Raw genomic sequence first — 24,380 nt, forward strand, 5'->3', positions numbered from 1 at the left:
TGAAAACCATGGCTCTCTCAAACTTTTAACCTTTCCTTTCAACCTAACAGGAACACAAAGATTCTGTACCCACAAAATTTCACCTTTAAATGACCTCCATTTCTTTATTACATCCTTCCAATTCTCCCATGATCTTTAAGTTCTTGAGGTGATAGCACTTTACATAGCCAGCCAGCCATCCCTTACTAGCCTTAACCTCCTTCCTCTCACTCTCCTCAACCCCCTCACTGTAGTGCTCATAGAGGTGGTGCTTTTTCATGCATAATTTTGCCATCAACAGGGATGTGCTTCTGTGACACGTCCTCTAGCCACATACTTAATGCTTTCTCCGTCTTTGCAAGCACTTTATCACGAACCACAGAGACCATTTCTGCCATTATAGGAGTAGCACTAACACTTCCAGGAATTTCAGTTTCTTTCTGCTTTGTGCAAATGCTTGATACATTCTTATAGACCTTACGGCCCACTTCGGCAAGCGACAAGCCTCTTTTCAAAAGATCTAAGATTTTTATTTTCTCGGTGAACAATGCTCAAAGAATGAGTGCTGGAGAGAGACTGAGGATCTGTGAAATGGCGGGAGGCTACAGCAGGGTATGCTGGGACAACGGGTCGAGCGCGGAGGAATTTCACAAATACCTAAATAAAAAACAGTCACAGCTCCAGGATTTCACCAAAAACGATCAAGTATCCTAATGTTATTAATGATATTTTCCCCACCAGCTACCACCCCATCTCCCCAACCCCCACTTTTGTAAAATTCCCTCTATTTAATATGCAGCCGCTGTTAAATTCCCCACTTGTTTATTTTGACTTTTTTTCACAGATGTGCCAGAGCGGTGCTCCTGTGAGCTCCAACAGCACTGCACCCCTGGTTATACCTTCTCCAAAAATGATCCCAATGATCTGTAAACTTGAAACCACACCAGTTCCTCAGCCATGTATTCACATGCCAAATCATCCTATTCTCACCCTCACTGGCATGTGGCACAGCCAGAAATCCAGAGATTACTACCCCAGAGGTCCAGTTTTTCAGCTTTCTACCCAGTTCTCTAAAATCTCTCTTCAGGATCTCTTTACCTTTTCTATCGGTGCCAAAATGTACCAAGACTTCTGGCTGCTCACCCTTGCCCTTGAGAATGCCATGGAACCGAACCAAAACATCCCAGACCCTGGCACCAGGGAGGCAACATACAATCCAGGTGTCTCTATTGCACCCAAACAATCTTGTCTCTGTTCTTCTGACTAAAGAATCTCCTATCAACAGTCCCATCCTCTTCATCTCTCTGCTTTTCTGAGCCACAGCACCAGATTCAGTGCCAGAGACCTGGTCACTGTGACCAGGGGGCCGCCCACCTCCCCCCACAGTTAGGTTATCCCTGTCAGTAGTATTTAAAGTTGCATACTTATTATTGAGGGGAATGGTCACAGATACACTCTACACCTGCTGTTCATTTCCCTTCCTTGTCCTGGCAGTCACCCATTTAGCTGTCTCCTGCGACCTGTAGCTTCTATCTCTCATCACCTCATTGTCACATACGAGCAGCTTCAGTTCCTTAATATGTTCTCTTAGGAGCTGCAGCTCAGTGCAGATGGTGCAGTTGTGTTCATCTAGGAGACCTGAAGTCTCCCACACTTCCCACATCCCACACACAGTACAAAATAATGCCCCTGGAGCTATTCTCTCTAAACTACAATAGCCTAGCAGATGTGGAATGAATATGTAAGAACAGAAAGGGAGTAACTTTCTTAAAGCAAGAAAGAGATACATTACCTCGCCGAACCCTGATCTTGCTGATCTTGAAGAGACACACCACTCTAAACACTGGCACAGTCCAAAGACTGGCCGCTCTGCTTGTAGTTGTGTTATTTTTTTTTGCCCTTTCTAATGAATCCCACTTGGTGTTTGATCACAGTCCAACTCCGAAAAACTGCCGCAAAGATCTGCCTTTTAAATCTTGATTGCAGACGTGATTGAAAAAGAGGCTCTTTGCGTACTGCTGCTCAGTGATTGATCACAGTTTCACTGTTAATTTCAAGATAGAATGTAGAACATAACAACAGAGTACAGGCCTTGTGCTAACCAACCTCAGTCTATTCTCTTCCACTTAGTTCTCCATTTTTCTATTTCTGGAAATGGACCATGCGCTGATCTAGAAGTTTCTAAATGTTCCTAAAGTATTTGCCTCTATCACCACACCTGAGAGCATGTTCCATATACCCACCATCTCTGTATAAAAACCCTAACTCTGACACCTCCCCTTTAATTCCCTCCAATCACCTTGAAATTACGCACCTTGTATTTGTGATTTCTCCTCTGAGAACAGTTCTCTGGATATCCATTTTATCGATGCCCTTTATCATTTTGTCATCATGGCTGGACAGTGAGGATGCAAAGATTAGTGTGAAAAGAGGAGCAATATCCTCATTCACTTCCAGTAGTTGGATCATATGACTGCACGCAATTCCTGTATATGGACCATGTGACTACACTCACTTCATGTAGGTGACCACGTGACAACACAGTAAATCGTTGGGACAGGATGGGGGGGAGGCGTCAGTGGACCAGGTATAGGAGAGGTGTCAGTAAGACAGGGTGTGGGTTCAGGTGTCAGTCGGACTGGGTGTTGAATTGGTGTCAGTGAGTAAGTGAGGGGTTGAGGTGTCAGTGGGACTGGGTGTTGAATTGGTGTCAGTGGGTAAGGGTGGGGTTGAGGTGTCAGAAGGACAGGAATTGAATTGGTGTCAGTGGGTAAGGGTGTGGAGGAGGTGTCGGGGGAATGGTTGTTGAATTCATGTCAGTGGGGAAGGGTTGGGCTGAGCTGTCAGTGGGACTGAGTGTTGAATGGGTGTCAATGTGTAAGGGTGTGGGGGAGTTGTCAGTAGGACTGGGAGTTGAAATGGTGTCCGTGAGAAAGGGTGCGGTTGAGGTATCAGTGGCACTGTGTGTTAAGATGCTGTCAGTGGGTACGGGTGGGGTGGAAGTGTCAGTGGGATGGGAGTTGAATTGGTGTCAGTGGGTAAGGCTGAGGGGGAGGTGTCAGTGGGTAAGGGTGGGGTTGCAGTGGGTAAGGGTGGCGTTGAGGTGTAAGTGGGACTGGGTGTTGAATTGGCATCAGTGGGACAGGATGTTGAATTTGTGTCAATGGGGAAGGGTGTGGGGGAGTTGTCAGTGGGTTAGGGTGGTGTTGGGGTGTCAGTGGGACTTGGTGTTGAATTGGTGTCGGAGGCTAAGGCTGGGGGGAGGTGACAGAGGGATTGGGTGATGAAATAGTGTCAATGCGTAAGGGTAGGGTTGAGGTGGCGGTAGGGCTGGGTGTAGAATTCGTGTCAGTGTCTAAGGGTGTGGGGAGGCGTCAGTGCGACTGGGTGTTGAATTAGTGTCAGTGGGTAAGGGTGTGGGGTATGTGTCAGTAGGAATGGTTGTTGAATTGGTTTCAGTGGGTAAGGGTGGGGTTGAGGTGTCATTCGGAATGTTTGTTGAATTGGTGTCAGTGGGTAAGGGTGTGGTTGAGTTGTCAGTGCGATTGTGTGTTGAATACGTGCCAGTGGGGAAGGATGTGGGGTGTTGTCAGTGGGACTGGGTGTTGAAATGCTGTCAGCGGGTAAGGGTGGTGTTGAGATGTCAGTGGGACTGGAATTGAATTAGTTTCAGTGTCTAAGGGTGTGGGGAGATGTCATTGGAAATGTGTGTTGAATTGGTGTTAGTGTCTAAGGGTGGTGTTGAGGTATCGGTGGGACTGTAATTGAATTGGTGTCAGTGGGTAAGGGAGTGGAGGAGGTGTCATTGGGAACGTGTGTTGAAATGGTGTCAGTGGGAAAGGATGGGGTTGAGGTGTCAGTGGGACTGGGTGTTGAATTCGTCTCAATGGGTAAGTGTGGGGTTGAGATGTCAGTGGGTATGAGTGTGGTGGAGGCGCCATTGGGAATGGGTGTTGAATTGGTGTCAGTGTGTAAGGGCGGGGTTGAGGTGTCAGTGGGTAAGGGTGTGAGGGAGGCGCCATTGGGAATGGGTGTTGAATTGGTGTCAGTGTGTAAGGGTGGGGTTGAGGTGTCAGTGGGTAAGGGTGTGAGGGAGGCGCCATTGGGAATGGGTGTTGAATTGGTGTCAGTGTGTAAGGATCTGTTTGAGATGTCAGTGGGACTGGGCGTTGAATTGCTGTCAGTGAGTAAGGGCGGGGTTGAGGTGTCAGTGGGTAAGGGTGTGGAGGAGGTGTCGGGGGAATGGTTGTTGAATTCATGTCAGTGGGGAAGGGTTGGGCTGAGCTGTCAGTGGGACTGAGTGTTGAATGGGTGTCAATGTGTAAGGGTGTGGGGGAGTTGTCAGTAGGACTGGGAGTTGAAATGGTGTCCGTGAGAAAGGGTGCGGTTGAGGTATCAGTGGCACTGTGTGTTAAGATGCTGTCAGTGGGTACGGGTGGGGTGGAAGTGTCAGTGGGATGGGAGTTGAATTGGTGTCAGTGGGTAAGGCTGAGGGGGAGGTGTCAGTGGGTAAGGGTGGGGTTGCAGTGGGTAAGGGTGGCGTTGAGGTGTAAGTGGGACTGGGTGTTGAATTGGCATCAGTGGGACAGGATGTTGAATTTGTGTCAATGGGGAAGGGTGTGGGGGAGTTGTCAGTGGGTTAGGGTGGTGTTGGGGTGTCAGTGGGACTTGGTGTTGAATTGGTGTCGGAGGCTAAGGCTGGGGGGAGGTGACAGAGGGATTGGGTGATGAAATAGTGTCAATGCGTAAGGGTAGGGTTGAGGTGGCGGTAGGGCTGGGTGTAGAATTCGTGTCAGTGTCTAAGGGTGTGGGGAGGCGTCAGTGCGACTGGGTGTTGAATTAGTGTCAGTGGGTAAGGGTGTGGGGTATGTGTCAGTAGGAATGGTTGTTGAATTGGTTTCAGTGGGTAAGGGTGGGGTTGAGGTGTCATTCGGAATGTTTGTTGAATTGGTGTCAGTGGGTAAGGGTGTGGTTGAGTTGTCAGTGCGATTGTGTGTTGAATACGTGCCAGTGGGGAAGGATGTGGGGTGTTGTCAGTGGGACTGGGTGTTGAAATGCTGTCAGCGGGTAAGGGTGGTGTTGAGATGTCAGTGGGACTGGAATTGAATTAGTTTCAGTGTCTAAGGGTGTGGGGAGATGTCATTGGAAATGTGTGTTGAATTGGTGTTAGTGTCTAAGGGTGGTGTTGAGGTATCGGTGGGACTGTAATTGAATTGGTGTCAGTGGGTAAGGGAGTGGAGGAGGTGTCATTGGGAACGTGTGTTGAAATGGTGTCAGTGGGAAAGGATGGGGTTGAGGTGTCAGTGGGACTGGGTGTTGAATTCGTCTCAATGGGTAAGTGTGGGGTTGAGATGTCAGTGGGTATGAGTGTGGTGGAGGCGCCATTGGGAATGGGTGTTGAATTGGTGTCAGTGTGTAAGGGCGGGGTTGAGGTGTCAGTGGGTAAGGGTGTGAGGGAGGCGCCATTGGGAATGGGTGTTGAATTGGTGTCAGTGTGTAAGGGTGGGGTTGAGGTGTCAGTGGGTAAGGGTGTGAGGGAGGCGCCATTGGGAATGGGTGTTGAATTGGTGTCAGTGTGTAAGGATCTGTTTGAGATGTCAGTGGGACTGGGCGTTGAATTGCTGTCAGTGAGTAAGGGCGGGGTTGAGGTGTCAGTGGGTAAGGGTGTGAGGGAGGTGTGATTGGGAATGGTTGTTGAATTGGTGTCAGTGAGTAAGGGCGGGGTTGAGGAGTCAGGGCGACTGGGTGTTGAATTAGTGTCAGTGGGTAAGGCTAAGGGGGAGGTGACAGTGGGACTGGTTGTTGAATTGCCGTCAGTCGGTAAGGGTGTGGGGAAGGTGTCACGGGGAATGTGAGTTAAATTGGTGTCAGTGGGTAAGGGTGGGGTTGTGGTGTCATTTGGAATAGTTGTTGAATTGATGTCAGTGGGTAAGGGTGGTTTTGAGATGTCAGTGGGACTGTGTGTTGAATTTGTGTCAGTGGGGGAGTTGTCAGTGGGACTGGGTGTTGAAATGCTGTCAGTGGGGAGGGTGGTGCTGAGGTGTCAGTGGGACTGTAATTGAATTGGTGTCAGTGGGTAAGGGAGTGGAGGAGGTGTCATTGGGAATGTGTGTTGAAATGGTGTCAGTGGGAAAGGATGGAGTTGAGGTGTTAGTGGGACTGGAATTGAATTGGTGTCAGTGGGTAACGATGTGTGGGTGGTGTTGGTGGGACTGGGTGTTGAATTGGTGTCTGTGGATAAGTGTGGGGTTGATGTGTCAGTGGTACTGGGTGTTGAATTTGTCTCAATGGATAAGTGTGGAGTTGAGGTGTCAGTGGATACGGGTGTGGTGGAGGTGCCATTGGGAATGGGTGTTGAATTGGTTTCAGTGGGAAAGGATGGGGTTGAGGTTTCAGTGGGACTGGAATTGAATTTGTATCAGTGGGTAAGGGAGTGGAGGAGGTGTCATTGGGAATGTGTATTGAAATGGTGTCAGTGGGAAAGGATGGGGTTGAGGTGTTAGTGGGACTGGAATTGAATTGGTGTCAGTGGGTAACGATGTGTGGGTGGTGTTGGTGGGACTGGGTGTTGAATTGGTGTCTGTGGATAAGTGTGGGGTTGATGTGTCAGTGGTACTGGGTGTTGAATTTGTCTCAGTGGGTAAGGGTGTAGTTGAGGTTTCAGTGAGTACGGGTGTGGGGGAGGTGTCAGTGGGACTGGGTGTTGAAATGCTGTCAGTGGGTAAGGGTGGTGTTGAGGTGTCAGTGGGACTGGAATTGAATTTGTATCAGTGGGTAAGGGAGTGGAGGAGGTGTCATTGGGAATGTGTATTGAAATGGTGTCAGTGGGAAAGGATGGGGTTGAGGTGTGAGTGGGACTGGATGTTGAATTGGTGTCAGTGAGTAAGTGAGGGGTGTTGAATTTGTGTCATTGGAACTAGGTGCTGAATAGGTGTCAGTGGGACTGGGTGTTGAATTCGTCTCAATGGGTAAGTGTGAGGTTGAGGTGTCAGTGGGTATGAGTGTGGTGGAGGCACCATTGGGAATGGGTGTTGAATTGGTGTCAGTGGGTAAGGGTGTGGGGGAGTTGTCAGTGGGACTGGGTGTTGAAATGCTGTCAGTGGGTAAGGGTGGTGTTGAGGTGTCAGTGGGACTGGAATTGAATTTGTATCAGTGGGTAAGGGAGTGGAGGAGGTGTCATTGGGACTGGGTGTTGAATTGGTGTCTATGGATAAGGTTGGGGTTGAGGTGTCAGTGGGTAAGGGTGTGGGGGAGGTGTCATTCGGAATGGGTTTTGAATTGGTGTCGATGTGTAAGGGTGGGGTTGAGGTGTCAGTGTGACTGGGTGTTGAATTCGTGTCAGTGGGGAAGGGTGTAGGGGAGGTGTCAGTGGGAATGTTTGTTGAATTCGTGCCAGTGGGGAAGGATGTGGGGCATTGTCAGTGGGACTGGGTGTTGAAATGCTGTCAGTGGGTAAGTGTGGTGTTGAGGTGTCAGTGGGACTGGAATTGAATTGGTGTCAGTGGGTAAGGGTGTGGGAGAGGTGTCAGTGGGACTGGGTTTTGAATTGGTGTCATTGGAAAAGGGTGGGGTTGAGGTGTCAGTGGGACTGGGTGAATTTGTGTCATTGGAACTGGGTGTAGAATTGGTGTCAGTGGGACTGGGTGTTGAATTGGTGTCAGTGGGTAAGTGTGGGTTTGAAATATCAGTGGGATTGGGTGTTGTATTGGTGCCAGTGGGTAAGGCTGTGGGAGTGTTGTTAGTGGGACTTGGTGTTGAAATAGTGTCAGTGGGTAAGGGTGGGGTTGAAGTGTCAGTGAGACTGGTTGTTGAATTGGTGTTAGTGGTTATGGCTGTAGGGGAGGTGTCAGTGTGACTGTGTGTTGAATTGGTGTCAGTGGGTAAGGGTGGGTTGAGGTGTCAGTGGGTCTGGGTGCTGAATTGGTGTCAGTGGGACCAGGTTTCGGAGCAGTGTCAGTTGAACGGTGTGTTGGGGCTGTGTGTTTGTGCATGGTAGGAGTTATATCAGTCTGACTGGGGTTGGAGCTGTGTAGGTTGGACTGATTAAAGACCTGTTTCAATGGGACCGGTGTCGTGTTGTAAATGTTGTCATGTTGCCCTCTCTGCTTTTCCCACCTTTCAATCATTGATGGGTGTTGGGTTGTTAGCACAGAAGGAGCTGTCCACCTGCTGTGTGATCAAGCATTTGATTGCAAAATCCCATCTCATGTGACTAACTATTGTTGCTGCAGTGGTACCTGTAGGTTTCACATTGTCCGTAGTAAAGTACTGTACAGACCCTTTGGCTTACATCATGTTGCCATTGTACTCCATGAACTACCTTTTTCTTATGCAGTCCATAATCCTCCAGTTGTCTTACAAGCAGTGCTAGTCTCTTAAATATCCCTAATATATCTGCTTATAGCACCCCCCATTGCATGGATTCACCAGTCTTTGTGGAAAAGACTTACCACTGACTCCCCCCAACATACTATCCTCCAACCACTTTCAATTTAGGCCCCGTCCTGTATTAGCTGTTTGTGCCCTGAAAAATGTCTCTGTCTATCCACGAGTTAATCTGCAGATGTTGGAAATTCAATTTGGCCAAGACCCGAAACGTAAACAGTGCTTCTCCTTATAGATGCTGCCTGGCCTGCTCTGTTCCACCAGCATATTGTGTGTGTTGTCTGTCTATCCACTATCAATTTTCTTGTAACCTTGTAACCTCTATCAAATTACCCCTTTTCATTCTTCACTCCAAAAAAGAAAGTCCTAGCTTCCTCAATCTATCCCCATAAGAGATGCTCCCTAACCCAGGCAGCATCCTGATAAATCTCGTCTGCACCCTCTCTAAAGCTGCCACATTCTTCATATAACGAGGAACCAGAACTGAACATGATACTCCAAGTGTGGTCTAACCTGAGGTTTATGGATCTGCAACATTAACTTGTGGCCCTTGAACTCAATCCCTCAACTAATGAAGGGCAACACAGCAGAAGTTTTCATAAACACCTTATCAACATGGAGGCAACTTTAAGGGATCCGTGGGCTTGGACCCCAAAATCTGTCTGCTCCTCTGCACTACTGAGAACCATTAGCTTCAATCTTTGGAAGTGTTTCACTTCACACTTTTCTGGATTGAATTCCATGTGCCACTTCTCACCCGGCAGTTCATCCTACATCCCATTCAAACCTTCTACACTCTCCACATTAGCACCGGCCTTGCATTGCGAGTGGTGATGCTACCTGCATTCCAGCTGGGATTGTTCCCTCCAGCTCTTCACAAGCTGTCACTGTTTCGGTGGAGCAGTTTGGATGTGTGGGATGAGGGTGTTTGGAAACAGAGGATGCAGCAGATATCTGACAAATGGCGGGGTGGGGGGGTGGGGGGTGGGTCTGCTGTGAGGTCTATGGAAGTAATAATGGATGTTGTATTTAAGTTATCAGACTCCCCTTCCACCCAACACTGCCGTCCTACAGCAGAGCTTTGGAGATGCCTTCTCAGTTGCCATTGTTGGTTTCGCTGTTGCATTCTCTGTGGCCAAAGTTTATTCCATTAAGCATGACTACACTATCGATGGAAACCAGGTGTGTATGGGAGGACAGATGGACACATGTCCAGACCTGAGCAATGGTGGGGGGTGATGGGCAGGCTGGAGAGTGGTGTGGGTGGGGGATGGACAGGGAAAATGAAAGGAAGTGGTGGATGGAGAGAAATGAGGAGAAGAAGGGGGCCACATTGGGTAATGGGGGTTAGTGGAGGGGAGATGGAGAGGAATAGGGAGGGCAAGAGGTAGAAGGGGAGGAGAATGAGGAGAGGGAGTAGGTAGAGGAGGGAATGAGGGGAGAAGGAAGTGAGAGAGAGGGTGGGAAAATAGAGTGGTATTGTGAAAACTGAGAAAAGGGAATGGAGCAGGAAATTGGAAGAGCAGATGAGCAAGAAGAAAAAATGATGTGTTTGAGGAAGGTGGAATCCCATAGACTCTGATTCACAGGCTATGCTTTGTCCCTGCCTTTCCGGGTGCGGAATCGTTCCTTCAGAACATTTTCTAGTAGGGTTCCCACTGTTATAATGGCTGCTGTATTACAATCTGCTGTATTCCCCATGACTTGCTTGGATAAAGGAATCACCTATATTGCTCACTAGTCTGTTGGCACCTCACCTGAGGCCAGTGAAGATATAAATGTCTCCATCAGGAACCCTGCACTCCTCCCTTGTTTCCCACAAGCCTGGGAATTCTCATCAGTGAATTTATCCATCCAAAACACTGAACCCCTGGAACATTAAAAATTCAAATCCTGTCCCTCTCACAAATGCAAGAGATTCTGCAGGTGCTGGAAATCCAGAGCAGTACCCACAATGCTGGAAGAACTCAGCAGGTCAGGCAGTGTCTATGGAGAGGAATAAACAGTCGATGTTTCTGGCTGAGATCTTTCTTCAGGACTGGGAAGGAAGGGAGAGGACGCCAGAATAAGAAGGTGGGAGGAGGGGAAGCAGTACAAGCTGGAAGGTGATAGATGAAGCCAGTATAAAAAATTGGGGGGGGGGGAACAACCATTTTAATTCTGATCCCCATTCCCGTTCTAACATGTTGGCGCACGGCCTCCTCTTTTGCCATGATGAGGGCACCCTCAATTTGAAATGTTCCCTCCCTGTTTCAGTGAATGAAAGCAGTAAAGAAAGGTGGGTGGAGGGGGAAGCTCCTCCATTGAGACTCTAGCTGGAACTCGTCTATTCTAATCTACCCATCTGTGTAATTACCATCCATCCATCCAGCCATCCCACAGCTTGAGCTCTGTCCCATTCCCAAAATCTATCGTGCCAAACCTCAGAGACACAGACAGCAGACACAAGAATTGGCAGTAACTCACAAACTGCTGGAGGAACTTAGTGAGCCTGGCTGCATCTGTTCAGGAAGTGACGAATTAACATTTTAGGTCGAGACCCTTCATCCGGGCAGGAAAAGTGGAGTGGCAAAAACCCACAGAGTTCCTGCAGCAGCTTGTTTCTTGGGCAAAGTCATGCTCTTGTTTCTCAGCCTCTCTTCAACAATTGTGGTCCATTCCTTGTCCTCTCCTGGTCTACTCCATCAGTCCGATCCACTGTCAGGCCTGATTCATTCCTTGTCCTCTCCTGGTCTGCTCCATCAGTCCAATCCACTGACAGACCTGATCCACTTCTTATGTTCTCCTGGTTTAGACCATAAGATATAGGAGCAGAATTAGGCCATTTGGCCCATCAAGTCTGCTCTGCCATTTTATCATGGCTGAACCAATTTTCCTCTCAGCCCCAGCTTCCTTCCTTCTCCCCACATCCCTTCATGCCCTGACCAATCAAGAATTATCAACTTCTGCCTTAAATATGCATAAAGACTTGGCTTCCACAGCTGCCTGTGGCAACGAATTTCACAGATTCACCACTCTCTGGATAAAGAAGTTCCTCCTCATCTCTGTTCTAAAAGGATGCCCCTCTATTCTGTCCTCTGGCCTTAGAGGATTCAAAGGAAATATCCTCTCCACATTCAATCTATCAAGGCCTTTAGGTGTCAAGGAGGTCAACCCTCATTCTTCTGAATTCTGGTGAATACAGGCCCAGAGCCATCAAATACTCTTCATATGACAAGCCAGTCATTCCTGGAATCATTTTCGTGAGTCTCCTTTGAACCATCTCCAGTTTCAACACATCCTTTCTAAGATTAGGGGCCCAAAACTGCTCATAATACTCTAAGTGAGGCCTCACCAGTGCTTTATAAAGTCACAACATTACATCCTTTCTTTTATATTCTAGTCCTCTTGAAATGAATGCTAACGTTACATTTGCCTTCCTCACCACAGACTCAATCTGCAAGTTAACCTTTAAAGAATCCTGCATAAGGACTCCCAAATCCTTTTGCCTCTCAGTTTTTTGTATTTTCTCTCCATTTAGAAAATAGCCAACCCTTTCGTTCTTCTACCAAAGTGCATGACCATACACTTCCCAATCTGCCATTTCTTCACCCATTCTCCTAATCAAGTCCTTCTGTAGCCTTTCTACTTCCTCAAAACTACCTGCCCCTACACCTATATTTATGATGACTGCAAACTTTGCAACAAAGCCATCAATTCCATCATTAAGTCATTGACACATAACATCAACTGATTCTCCATTGTCTATCCTGCTTGTTACTTCCTCAAAGAATTCCAACAGATTTGTCAGGCAAGATTCTCCCTTGAAGAAACCACGGTGACTATGGCCTCCAAATACCCTAACTCTTCATTGTTAATAATCAACTCCAACATCTTCACAGCCACTGAGATCAGACTAACCGGCCTGTAGTTTCCTCTCATCTGCTTGTCTCTGTTCATGAAGAGTGGAGTGCCATTTGCAACTTTCCAGTCTTCCAGAACCATTCCAAAATCTAGTGATTCTTGGAAGACCATTACTAATGCCTCTGCAGACTCTTCAACCACCACTTTCAGAACTCTGAGGTGTACACCATCTAGTCCAGGTGACTTATGTACCGTCAGACCTTTCAGCTTCTGTCTAGTTATGATAACTTCACACACTTCATGGCCTGATATTTGGAACTTCCACAGTGAAGACTTGTGCAAAATACTTATTCAGTTCATCTGCTATTTTGTTTTCCCCCATTACTACCTCTCCAGCGGTCCAATGTCCACACTTGTCCCTCTTTTACACTTCATATATATGAAGAAACTTTTGATACCCTCTTCAATATTATTGGCTAGTTTACTTCCAAATTCCATCTTTAGTTTCTTAACAGCTTTATTAGTTGTCTTCTGTAGCTTTCTTAAAGCTTCCCAATCCTCTAATTTTTGCTCTATTATTTGCCATCTCCTTCGCTTTTATGTTGGTTTTGACTTCCCTTGATTGCCATGATTATGTCATTTTGCCTTCAAAATACTTCTTCCTCTTTGGGATATACACACACACCCTGTGGCTTCCGAATTGCTCCATGTTTCCAGAAATTCCAGCTACTGTTGCTCTGCCATCATCCCTGCCAGTGTTCTTTTCCAATCAATTCTGGCCACCTCCTCTCTCATGCCTCTTTAATTCCCTTTACTCCACTGTAATACTGATACATCTGACTTTAGTTTCTCCTCAAACTTCCAGGTGAATTCAATCATATTAAGAGTTACTCCATCAGTCTGATCCGCTGTTAGACCTGATTCACTCCTTGTCCTCTCCTGGTCTACTCCATCAGTCTGATCTACTGTCAGACCTGGTCCATTCTGGTCTACTCCATCAGTCCAATCTGCTGTCAGGCTTTGTCCGCTCCTGGTCTACTCCATCAGCACGATACACTGTCAGACCTGATCCACTCCTAGTCTTCTCTGGGTCAATTGGACTAGTCCTAATCCATCAGTTGAACATAACTGACTTCAGTTGAGAAGGTCAGAATTACAATTCCTTGAAAGGTAATTCATGTATTTGGGCTGTTTATGAGGTTGTGTGGTGTGTTTATGGGGAAACTGCAGTGCAAATGGGGGGATGGGTGTTTTGGGGGCTTGGGGGCTGAGATGGCGTTGAGAACTGGAGCCTGTGATGTCAGTGTGGATCCAGCAGGGGCAGGTAATGAAAGGAAACTGCTCTTCCTTTCGCAGGAGCTGGTGGCTTTTGGAATCAGCAACATGTTCTGTGGTGCGTTTCGGGGATTTGCAGCAAGCACTGCTCTCTCCAGGACGGCTGTTCAGGAGAGCACAGGAGGAAAAACACAGGTACAGGAACTCACACCTTGCCATTTTCACTGTCCTTGACTCACTTTTCACCTCAACGGCCCTTCCCTGCACTAATGCATTTGTCAGCCACTGTCCCAAACACAGGGCATCTCAGGTAGGGAATTTCCAATGATTTCCCACGCACTAGTGACAGTTGACACTCTGACAGCTCCACATTCGTCTCATGGGAATGTTTTGCCTTCCAGTCAGATCGCTTCTTATTCTTTGAAAGTCAGGGACACAGTGAGAATCTATTTCATCTCTCCTTAGGATACAAGCAGCCCCCATCCCAGCATGCAGTCTGGTGAATCCTCCCTGCACACCGTTGATCACAGGGGTAGGGCGGTGACATTTGTCCACAATATTCCAGATGCCCTCAAATCAGGTTCTGTAGAAATGGAGCACAGAGCTCCTGCAATAAAAGTCCAAGCTCATGTTGCCTATCTAACACATTAGCTGACAGCCCTTTGTGCACAAGGTCATCCCATGCTACCTGCTTACTTCTGGACACCCCCACCTCTCTGTCTCTCATCAGAGTTATAGAAAAGTACAGCATAGAAACAGGCCCTTTGGCCATCCAGTCCATACAGAAACCATTTAAACTGCTTACTCCCATCGACTTGCACTGGGACCAAAGCCCTCCATACCCCTACCACTGACATCCCACCTATCCAAACTTCTCTTAAACATGGTAATTGAACTCACATGCACCACTTGCGCTGGCAGTTCATTCCACACTCTCACGACACTCTGAGAGAAAAAGTTCCCCTCATGTTTCCCTTAAACTTTTAACCTTTCATCCTGAACCCATGGCCCCTGGTTGTCATCCGACCCAACCTCAGTGGAAATAGCCTGCTTGCATTTACCCTATCTATATCCCTATAATTTTGTGTACTTCTATCCGATCTCCTCTCAATCTTCTACATTCCAAGGAATATAATCCTTCCTTATAACTTTATCCCTTTCAATCATTCCTTATAACTCAGGTACTCCAGTCCTAGCAACATCCTTGTTAATTTTCTCTGCACTTTTTCAACCTGATTTCCATCTTTTCTGTAGGTAGGTGACCAAAATTGCACACAATACTCCAAATTAGGCCTCACCGACATCTTATACAACTTCAACAAAACATTCCATCTCTTGCACTCAATACTTTGATTTAAGAAAAGCCAATGTGGCTAAAAGTTTTCTTTACAACCTTATCCACCTGAGACACCACTTTCAATGAATTATGGACCTGTATTTCCAGATCCCTTTGATCTACCATAGTTCTCTGTGCTCTACTGTCTGCTGTGTAAGACCTACCCTGGTTGGTTCTACCAGAACCAGAACTGCAAAATCTTGCACTTGTCTGCATTAAGTTTCATATTAAACACAAGGAAATCTGCAGATTCAAGCAACACACACAAAATGCTGGTGGAACACAGCAGACCAGGCAGCATCTATAGGGAGAATTACAGTCAACGTTTCAGGTCGAGAACCTTCATCAGGACTAACGGAAAAAAGAGATAGTAAGAGGGGAGCTAAGAAGTTGATTAAGAAGTGGGTGGGGAGGGGGAGACCCAAAATGACAGGAGAAGACAGGAGGGGGAGGGATGAAGCTAAGAGCTGGGAAGTTGCTTGGCAAAAGGGATACAAGACTGGAGAAGGGGGACTATCATAGGATGGAAGGCCTTGGAAGAAAGAAAGGGAGAGGGGAGCACCAGAGGAAGATGGAGAACAGGCAAGGAGTTATTGTGAGAGGGGCAGAGAGGAAGAATTTTTTTCTTTTAAATTAAAAATTAAGGATGGGGTGAGAAGGGGAGGATGGGCATTAACGGAAGTTAGAGAAATTAATGTTCATGCCATCAGGTTGGAGGCTACCCAGTGTGGCTCCATCTCGACAGTAGAGGAGGCCATGGATTGACATATTGGAATGGGAAAGGGACGTTGAATTAAAAAGTTCCATCTGCTGCTTTCCAGCGCATTTTTCCAGATGACGCAGATCCCACTGCAAGCCATGATATTCTTCCTCACTGTCCACCACACCCCCAATCTTGGTGTCATCCACAAATTTACTGATCCAGTTAACCACATGAATGTCCAGATCATTGGTACAGATGAAAAGCAATAAAGGATCCAGTACAGATCCCTGTGGTACTCCACTAGTCAGAAGCTCCAGTCAGAGAGGCAACAAGTTTTAAAATACTCTGGAAACAAATACAAACGCAGATACTGGTATCAGAAACAAAAGCATATCTAGTGTCAGGCTATTTCTGTGGCAAGAGGTGTGTGTGTGTGTGTGTGTGTGTGTGTGTGTGTGTGTGTGTGTGTGTGTGTGTGTGTGTGTGTGTGTGTGTGTGTGAGATATGGAGGGGAGTGAGCGGAGAGCTGGTGTTTTGGGTTGAATTACAACTTGCAGAGCAGTTGGAGGATACCGGGTGAGACAGCAGTGCTAGGGGAGGACCAAGGTGTTGGAGGAGACTGGGTGAGACAGATCAGGAGTAGGAGGAAGTTTGGAGGATGGAGTGAATGAGGGCCATCAGCACATCAATGGGAAGGGTGAGGAAGAACTTTACCTGGCCCGGTAAGTTCAATGTGCTTTTCACCACAGTGGGCAAGTATCAGCCTCTCTCCATCAGATCAAGTCCCCCTGAGACAGACAGCCTGCTCCTGAAAACCCCCACAGTCAACATTGACAGAGAAAGAAACACAGTATCTATCAGTGTCGAACAGGAACATAAGACATAAGACAGAGCATTCCACAGATTCACTCCTCTCTGGATAAAAAATACCTCCTTACCTCTGTTCAAAAAGGTTGCCCCTCAATTCTGAGACTGTGCCCTCTAGTTCTGGATACCCCCACCTGAGGAAACATCCTCTCCACATCCACCTGATCAATTTTCAACAGTCCTTTCAACATTTGGTAGATTTCAACGAGATCCCCTTGAATTCTTAAAAATTCCATCCTTTCTGAAATATGTGTAACACTTACCCAAAAGGCTGGTATATGTCTAGGGGAAACGGAGTTCCAGCAACTCACCAACCCACCTCCCGTACACGCAGGTGCTGTGAGAATCGAGTTTATGCCTCGCGCCTGCCAACAGTATCAAACCCACAACAAATACTGTTATGAAATACACTTTAAAGAGTTTACTAAAATTAAAAGAGTATTAGGCAATACAATATATATATATAAAAGGAAAAAAAACAAAAGGCGCCAACTTATCAAAGTTCAGTCTGTTTAGTGCACTCAGTGGAGCTCAATCACCGAACCAATCGACCCATCCAACAACCACGCCGTCACACCTGGGACCACCCCGGTGGTCTTACGAGCAGTCCAGCACACGTCCACCTTCCTCGGCGTCCTCCTCCCGACTCCCCTCACACCCAAAACCCGCGAAAACACCTCCCCCAAGTTCCCAGCATCACAAGACACAATAACATTCCCCATTGATTAACAAATGAATACAATTACCATATCAGCCATTCTAAAGTGAAACAATGGCGAGAGAAACACTTATCCGACAAAGAAGCATTCCTGCTCGTAACAAACCAAAGAAGCTATTTTCTATTGTCTCTATTGTCTATTGTCTAAGCCATTTTGAGTAACATACACAGGACATTGTACATATGGGGTCCAAAACTGTTGACGATACTCCAAGTGCAGCCTGATTAGTGTTTTATAAAGGCTCAGTATTATTTCCTTGCTTTTATATTCTATTCCCCTTGAAATAAATGCCAACATTGCATTTGCCTTCTTTACCACAGGCTTAACCTGTAAATTAACCTTCTGGGAGTCTTGCACAAGGATTTCTAAGTCCCTCTGCACCTCTGATGTTTGAATCTTCTCCCCATTTGGAGAATAGTCTGCACTGTTGTTCCTTTTACCAGAATGAATTATCATACATTTACCAACACTGTATTCAATCTGTCACTTTCTTGCCCATTCTTCCAATTTGTCTACGTCCTGCTGCAATCACATTGCTTCCTCTGCACTACCTACCCCTTCACCTATCTTCGTATCATCCGCAAGCTTTGCCACAAGCCATCAATTCCATTATCTAAATCATTGACAAACAATGTGAAAAGTAGCAGTCCCAATACTGTCCCCTGAGGAACAACACTAGTCATTTCTCTATAATGCAAAGTACACAGCAGTCCCTGATGTCCCTCTGGTATTTTAAAATATAATTGACTAATGAATTTTGAGAAGATGGTAACCTACAGATTCCCCATGGAACTACTCGCATCTGTTGGTGTGATGAACGTATCCCTGTTAATTCTACATTAAGCATTTGCCTCTGTCCCTGCTGCCAGGGCTTGCCCTGACATCATTAACAGTGCCATTGAGATCAAGGTCTTTTAGAAGTGCCCTGGTGTTGGCTGCTCAGCCTGAGGGCGGTGCTGCTAATGAGTCTGGGGAGAGTTGGACCTCCAGCTGGCCACTCCTTCATTGGGATGAGATCATGGGCTTGGAATGTTAGGGCAGGAGCCTCTTCCCACAGTGTTGTCTGGTCATTTCAGTGGCTGGGACCAGTTTTCCTGAGAAGTGAATATCTACACAGAAACACACTTAAGACCGCCATCACCCTTGCCAGTCCAGAAGATCCACTTCCCGTCACCAAACCAACCCTGTCCCTGCACCAGTGAAGGTGCAGCTTCAACCACCCAACATTAACTGGAGTACAGGCTGCAGACGGCAACTTTTCTTAAACTGCACTCCAGAGAACCAGTGGTCAGTGGCAGCCCGGAGGGGAAGACCCAGCTCCTAGTTTCATTTTTGATAATGAACCCAGTCTGGTGTAAGGAGAGCGAGAGAACTTCTGTGGGGATTATCAGGATGGATGGGTTCATAAGTTTCTAGATGATCCGAAGATTGGTGGTGTCGTGGAGAGTGTCAAAGATTGACAAAGAATACAATGTGGTAAGATATGGGCAGAGATGGCAGATGGTACTGGGGCAAGAGCAAGTTTGGTGACAAGAAACAAGAGGAGAATAAAGTAGAGAGGAGAAGGGCTTTGTGTGGACTGAGAGCAGCAGAGATGGAAGACTTGAAGCAGGTTCTGAGTGAATGTTCTGGATGGAATAGACCAGGGGTCAGCAACCTTTACCACTGAAAGAGCCACTTGGACCCGTTTCCCACAGAAAAGAAAACACTGGGAGCCGCAAAACCCGTTTGACATTTAAAATGAAATAACACTGCATACAACGTTTTTTTTGCCTTTATGCTATGTATAAACAAACTATAATGTGTTGCATTTATGAAATTGATGAACTCCTGCAGAGAAAACGAAATTACATTTCTGCATGCAACAAAAACATTTTGAACTCCGAAAAAAAGACGTTGGGTTGAAGGTTACTTTTAAGTAAAATACTCAACGTCTATTTGAGTCCTTCTTGTATTTATGAAAAACGCCAAACTTAAATTTGCCGCCAGCAGCAAACCAAAAATAACATCAGCCAGCTGTCAGCCTGAAAAATAAAAGGACTATTTCACTGAACAATGAAAAAATATGAATATACATAAAATAATAGGCAATTAAAATATTTATCATACTTGGTTAATGGGATTTCTGCTCCTGGACCTCAGCGCACAGCGTCTGCACATCAGGGCTGTATGACGTCACCTTCATCTTTACACAGGATCGCAAGCTGTCATCTGTGAGGCGTGCGCGATGTTTGTTTTTAATAAAGTTCATGTTGGAGAACACCTGCTCACATACATATGTGGATCCAAAGATCGACAGGACTCCAAGCGCATACTTTTTCATGTTTACATAAATGTCGGGCATAGCATTCCATGTTTCGAACACAAGTTTGTCCGGTTTTGGAAGGTTTTCAATATCACTCCATTTGTGATTCTGAGCAAGAACGGCCTTCTGACGGGCAACATCTTCAAGGTCTGCTGTCAAGCGTCTAAACTTGGACACCCATATGTCTTTGTCGGCTATGTCGGCCAGTTCCATCTCAAGATCAGGTTGACTCACACCTGCCAATGCAGTCGTATTCAGTAGGGAAGGATCGATGCTTAAGGGAGTGACCGGGAAGGATAATGTGTTTTTTTCCTCTCTGAACTCACAGAAGCGTTTCCCAAACGATGTTTGCATTGCGATGATTGCAGAATGTAAATACTCCGAAATTATCATGTCGTGACCTTGTTTGAACTCTCTCAAATTGGGGAAGTGAGACAAAGTGCCTTTCTGTAAATCTCTGGCAAGCACTGTCAACTTGCGCTCGAATGCCAAAACATCCTCCAACATGTGCAGGGCTGTGCGTCCTTTCCCCTGAAGAGCTGTGTTCAGCGTGTTCAGGTGCGCTGTCATGTCTACCATGAAGTGTAGCTTTTCCAGCCACTCTGGCTGATCCAGCTCAGGAAAGGTGAGCCCTTTGCTGCCCAGGAAAGTTTTCACTTCTTCCAGACACGCGACAAAGTGTTTCAGCACCTCCCCTTTGGACAGCCACCGGACTTTGTTGTGCAGCAGGAGATCAGAATATGCGCTTTCCATCTCGTCCAGTAACAAACGGAATTGATGGTGATTTAAACTTTTTGCCATTATTTTATTGACAATCTGAATGACAACATCCATTACTTCTGTGCATTCCGGAGGAAATGTTTGAGCGCACAGTGCCTCTTGGTGCAAGATGCAGTGAAAAGTCAGCAGCTTTCTGTCCAGCGACTTCTGCAGTAAAGCCACAAATCCCTTGTGCGTTCCCGTCATATTCGGAGCCCCATCAGTAGCTACTGACACCAGATGGGTGGTCTTTATTCCTTTGGCTCTTAAACAATTCAAGACAGCCTCACAGATGTCCTCCCCCCGTGTTTGGTCTTTTAGAGGTATCAACTCAATCAGTTCTTCCTGTGGCCCGGCAGAGTTTACATACCGGCAGAACAACGCTATTTGTTCAATATCACCTTTGTCTTTAGACTCGTCACAGGCAATCGAGTAGGCCACAGCTGAATTGATGTCTTTAATTTGCTGTCTTGTGATGTCTTCTGCCATTTTTATGGTTCTGTCTTTGACAGTCTTTGCAGAGAGGGGCATATCCCTGATTTTCTGCACAATTTCACTCTTGTTTTTAAAGTCCGTGAATAGATGTTCTGAAATCTTAATGAAAGATTCTTTTATATATTCACCATCTGTAAACTGCTTCCCGTGCCTGACTATTTCCTGAGCGGCAATATAATTGGCATATGTCGTTGATTTTCCAGACTTCATCCATTTCTGGAAATGATTTTTGCTCAGATCAACCTTCCGCATCAGTTCCGAAACGGCTTTTTTTCTCTCATCTCCATCCGGATATTTTTGAGCAAAGGCTGCGTGTTTATTCTGGAAATGCCTTGCGACATTTGACTTTTTGTTGTTTGCTAGTTTCTCATTGCATATTAAGCATACCGGTAAACCAGTCTCGTCAACAGTGAAAGCAAATGAATCTGTCCACGTATCATTAAACGTTCTGTTTTCTTCAGTCACTTTTCTTTTTTTAGAATTCTCCATAGTTGGCTTACCTTGGATCGAAAAATTAAAGAAATCGCGCACTGGCGGGTGTCAGGTATTGGCAGTGGTGACGTATATTAATAGCGATAAAAACATGTTGTAGCGGTGTGCTCACGCAGTCAGTAAACTGCAGTCGAATAACTTTATTCGAACTAAACAGCCTTGCTTTTAAGCCTCCCTCAACCCAGCCCCCATGGACGCAGATGCTGCAAAAGACGCGTACTCACAAACCCCCGTAGGCTATCTCCCTTAGCCGGAATGCTGGCTAATTGTGAGCCGTTTCGGATGTGCCAGGAAATGTGTCGCCACACTTAGATTGTACAAGATCACCATAATCTTCAAATTTAGAATTACATTTCAAAAGCTAACAAACTAACATAAAATACATTTTAATTAAATACTGACCAATTATTTCCCAAAGCCACAGGGAGCCGCAGCACAGAGGTGAAAGAGCCTCAAATGGCTCGGGAGCCGCAGGTTGCCGACCCCCGGAATAGACAAAGGAGGAGAAGTGTGAAAAGTCGGTCAGGATAATTGCAGCAAAGTGGAACTGTTAAAAGATTAAGGACAGTCACCAGCGGATAAACAGCCAGGCCCAAATCTAACATATCCAGGACTGTACAGAGAATGGAGGAAGCTGCAGTCCTCAGTACTCTCAGTGTCTGGCCACCAGAGTACAGTACAGTTAAAGAGGTTAAATGGGGAACCTAGCACTTAGCAGCAGTTCATGGGAAATGGAACACTATCCTAACACAAAAGAAAGTTAAGAATACAGTGTGAAATTTTTTTTTTTAAAAGTTGACAATGAACCTATTTTGCTGCAGGTTGCTGGTCTGTTATCGGCTTTGGTGGTGATGATTGTGACTCTGGCCATTGGATTCCTGTTAGCCCCTCTCCCCAAGGTGAGGAATCACACATAACTGCTTCCCACTGTTAACTACTCTATAGCATTGGCAGCATGATCAGCCCAACAGAAGCAATGGAAACTATGAAGTGACATAGCTTTTACCACAGAGGTCATTTGGCCCATCGAATCAATGTTGGCTCTCAGAATAATTCTGTCAGACCCCACTTACTTCCCTGGAAACTGTTCTCTCTCACAGCACCACCCTTCCCCCAGTATCTATACACAAAACCATACACAAAACAGCTATGTAACTCACCAACCTGCCTTTGACATATGGGGGGAAATCCTGCAAACTCCACACAGACAGGAGCGGAGGATTAACCCCAGATCTCTGTTGCTGTGATTGACATTGACCCCGGGACTCTGCCGCTGTGATTGACATTGACCCTGGGACTCTGTTGCTGTGATTGACATTGACCCCGGGACTCTGCTGCTGTGATTGACATTGACCCCAGGTCTCTGCCACTGTGAGGGATTGACATTGACCCCGGGACTCTGCCGCTGTGATTGACATTGACCCCAGGTCTCTGCCACTGTGAGGGATTGACATTGATCCCGGGACTCTGCCGCCGTGATTGACATTGACCTCGGTTTCTACCATTCATAAGATTTCTCTTAACGCAGATGATCTTTTGGTTTATATCTCGAACCCTGAAGAATCTATTCCTAATCTTTTGGAAATACTAAATGATTTTGGAAAATTTACAGGATACAAACTAAACTTAAATAAAAGTGAATTGTTTCCATTAAATGCTCCTGTTTTTATATCTAACAATATTCCATTTAAAATTGTTAATTCTTTTAAATATTTAGGTATTATAATTACTAAAAAATATAAAGATCTTTATAAAGCTAATGTGGTTCCTTTAATGGACTCTATGGAACAATTATTTTCTAGATGGAACCCACTTACACTTTCTTTAACAGGTCATATCCATTCTGTGAAAATGATGATTTTACCTAGATTTTTATATATTTTTCAAAATGTATCTATCTTTTTAACTAAAAATTTTTTGATCAAATTGACTATTATTTCATCCTTTATTTGGAACAATAAAAGACCAAGAATTAATAAGTATCATTTACAAAAATCTAAAAATGATGGTGGACTTGCATTTCTTAATTTAAGATTGTATTATTGGGCTGTTAATATTCGACAATTATGTTTTGGCTCGATAAGAGTCAAAAACCAGCTTGGATTGATTTGGAATTAAAAGCTACCAAATTATTTCATTTAACCTCTTTTTTCGCTTTTTTCCTTCTTTTCTTTAAAAATTTTTTCTATTATCATATATCATTCTTTTTTGATAAGTTTTTTTCTTCAGCTTTATTAATTGTATATATATCAACTTGTTGAAGTTTTGTATCATTTTACAGCTGTAGAAGATTATGTATCAATAATTTTTTTTAAAATGAAAATGACATTGACCCCGGGTCTCTGACACTGTGATTGACATTGACCCCGGGTCTCTGACACTGTGATTGACATTGACCCTGGGTCTCTGCCGCTGTGATTGACATTGACACCGGGTCTCTGCCGCTGTGAGGGATTGACATTGACCCCGGGTCTCTGACACTGTGATTGACATTGACCCTGGGTCTCTGCCGCTGTGATTGACATTGACACCGGGTCTCTGCCGCTGTGAGGGATTGACATTGACCCCGGGTCTCTGACACTGTGATTGACATTGACCCCGGGTCTCTGCCGCTGTGAGGGATTGACATTGACCCCGGGTCTCTGACACTGTGAGGGATTGACATTGACACCGGGTCTCTGCCGCTGTGAGGGATTGACATTGACCCCAGTCTCTGCCGCTGTGAGGGATTGACATTGACCCTGGGTCTCTGCCGCTGTGATTGACATTGACACCGGGTCTCTGCCACTGTGAGGGATTGACATTGACCCTGGGTCTCTGCCGCTGTGATTGACATTGACACCGGGTCTCTGCCGTTGTGAGGGATTGACATTGACACCGGGTCTCTGACACTGTGATTGCCATTGATCCCTGGTCTCTGCCGTTGTGAGGGATTGACATTGACCCCGGGTCTCTGACACTGTGAGGGATTGACATTGACCCCAGTCTCTGACACTGTGATTGACATTGACCCCGGGTCTCTGACACTGTGAGGGACTGACATTGACCCCAGTCTCTGCTGCTGTGAGGGATTGACATTGACACTGGGTCTCTGGCGCTGTGAGGGATTGACATTGACCCCAGTCTCTGGCGCTGTGAGGGATTGACATTGACACCGGGTCTCTGACACTGTGAGGGACTGACATTGACCCCAGTCTCTGCCGCTGTGAGGGATTGACATTG

At 46.0% G+C, this 24,380-nt stretch overlaps 1 protein-coding gene across 1 annotated transcript in view; it reads left to right on the forward strand.

Annotated features, from left to right (window-relative positions):
* The window catches only part of LOC132403374 (chloride anion exchanger-like), an 85,606-nt gene that overhangs the window by 33,696 nt on the left and 27,530 nt on the right, over positions 1–24,380 (forward strand). Inside the window, exons 8-10 of the mRNA XM_059986791.1 lie at positions 9,399–9,546; positions 13,564–13,677; positions 21,980–22,057. Of these exons, the coding sequence (XP_059842774.1) occupies positions 9,399–9,546; positions 13,564–13,677; positions 21,980–22,057 (340 nt within the window). The remainder of the gene's footprint in view (positions 1–9,398; positions 9,547–13,563; positions 13,678–21,979; positions 22,058–24,380) is intronic.

The sequence above is a fragment of the Hypanus sabinus genome, chromosome 13, assembly GCF_030144855.1.
Source record: "Hypanus sabinus isolate sHypSab1 chromosome 13, sHypSab1.hap1, whole genome shotgun sequence".
NCBI classification, from domain to species: domain Eukaryota; kingdom Metazoa; phylum Chordata; class Chondrichthyes; order Myliobatiformes; family Dasyatidae; genus Hypanus; species Hypanus sabinus.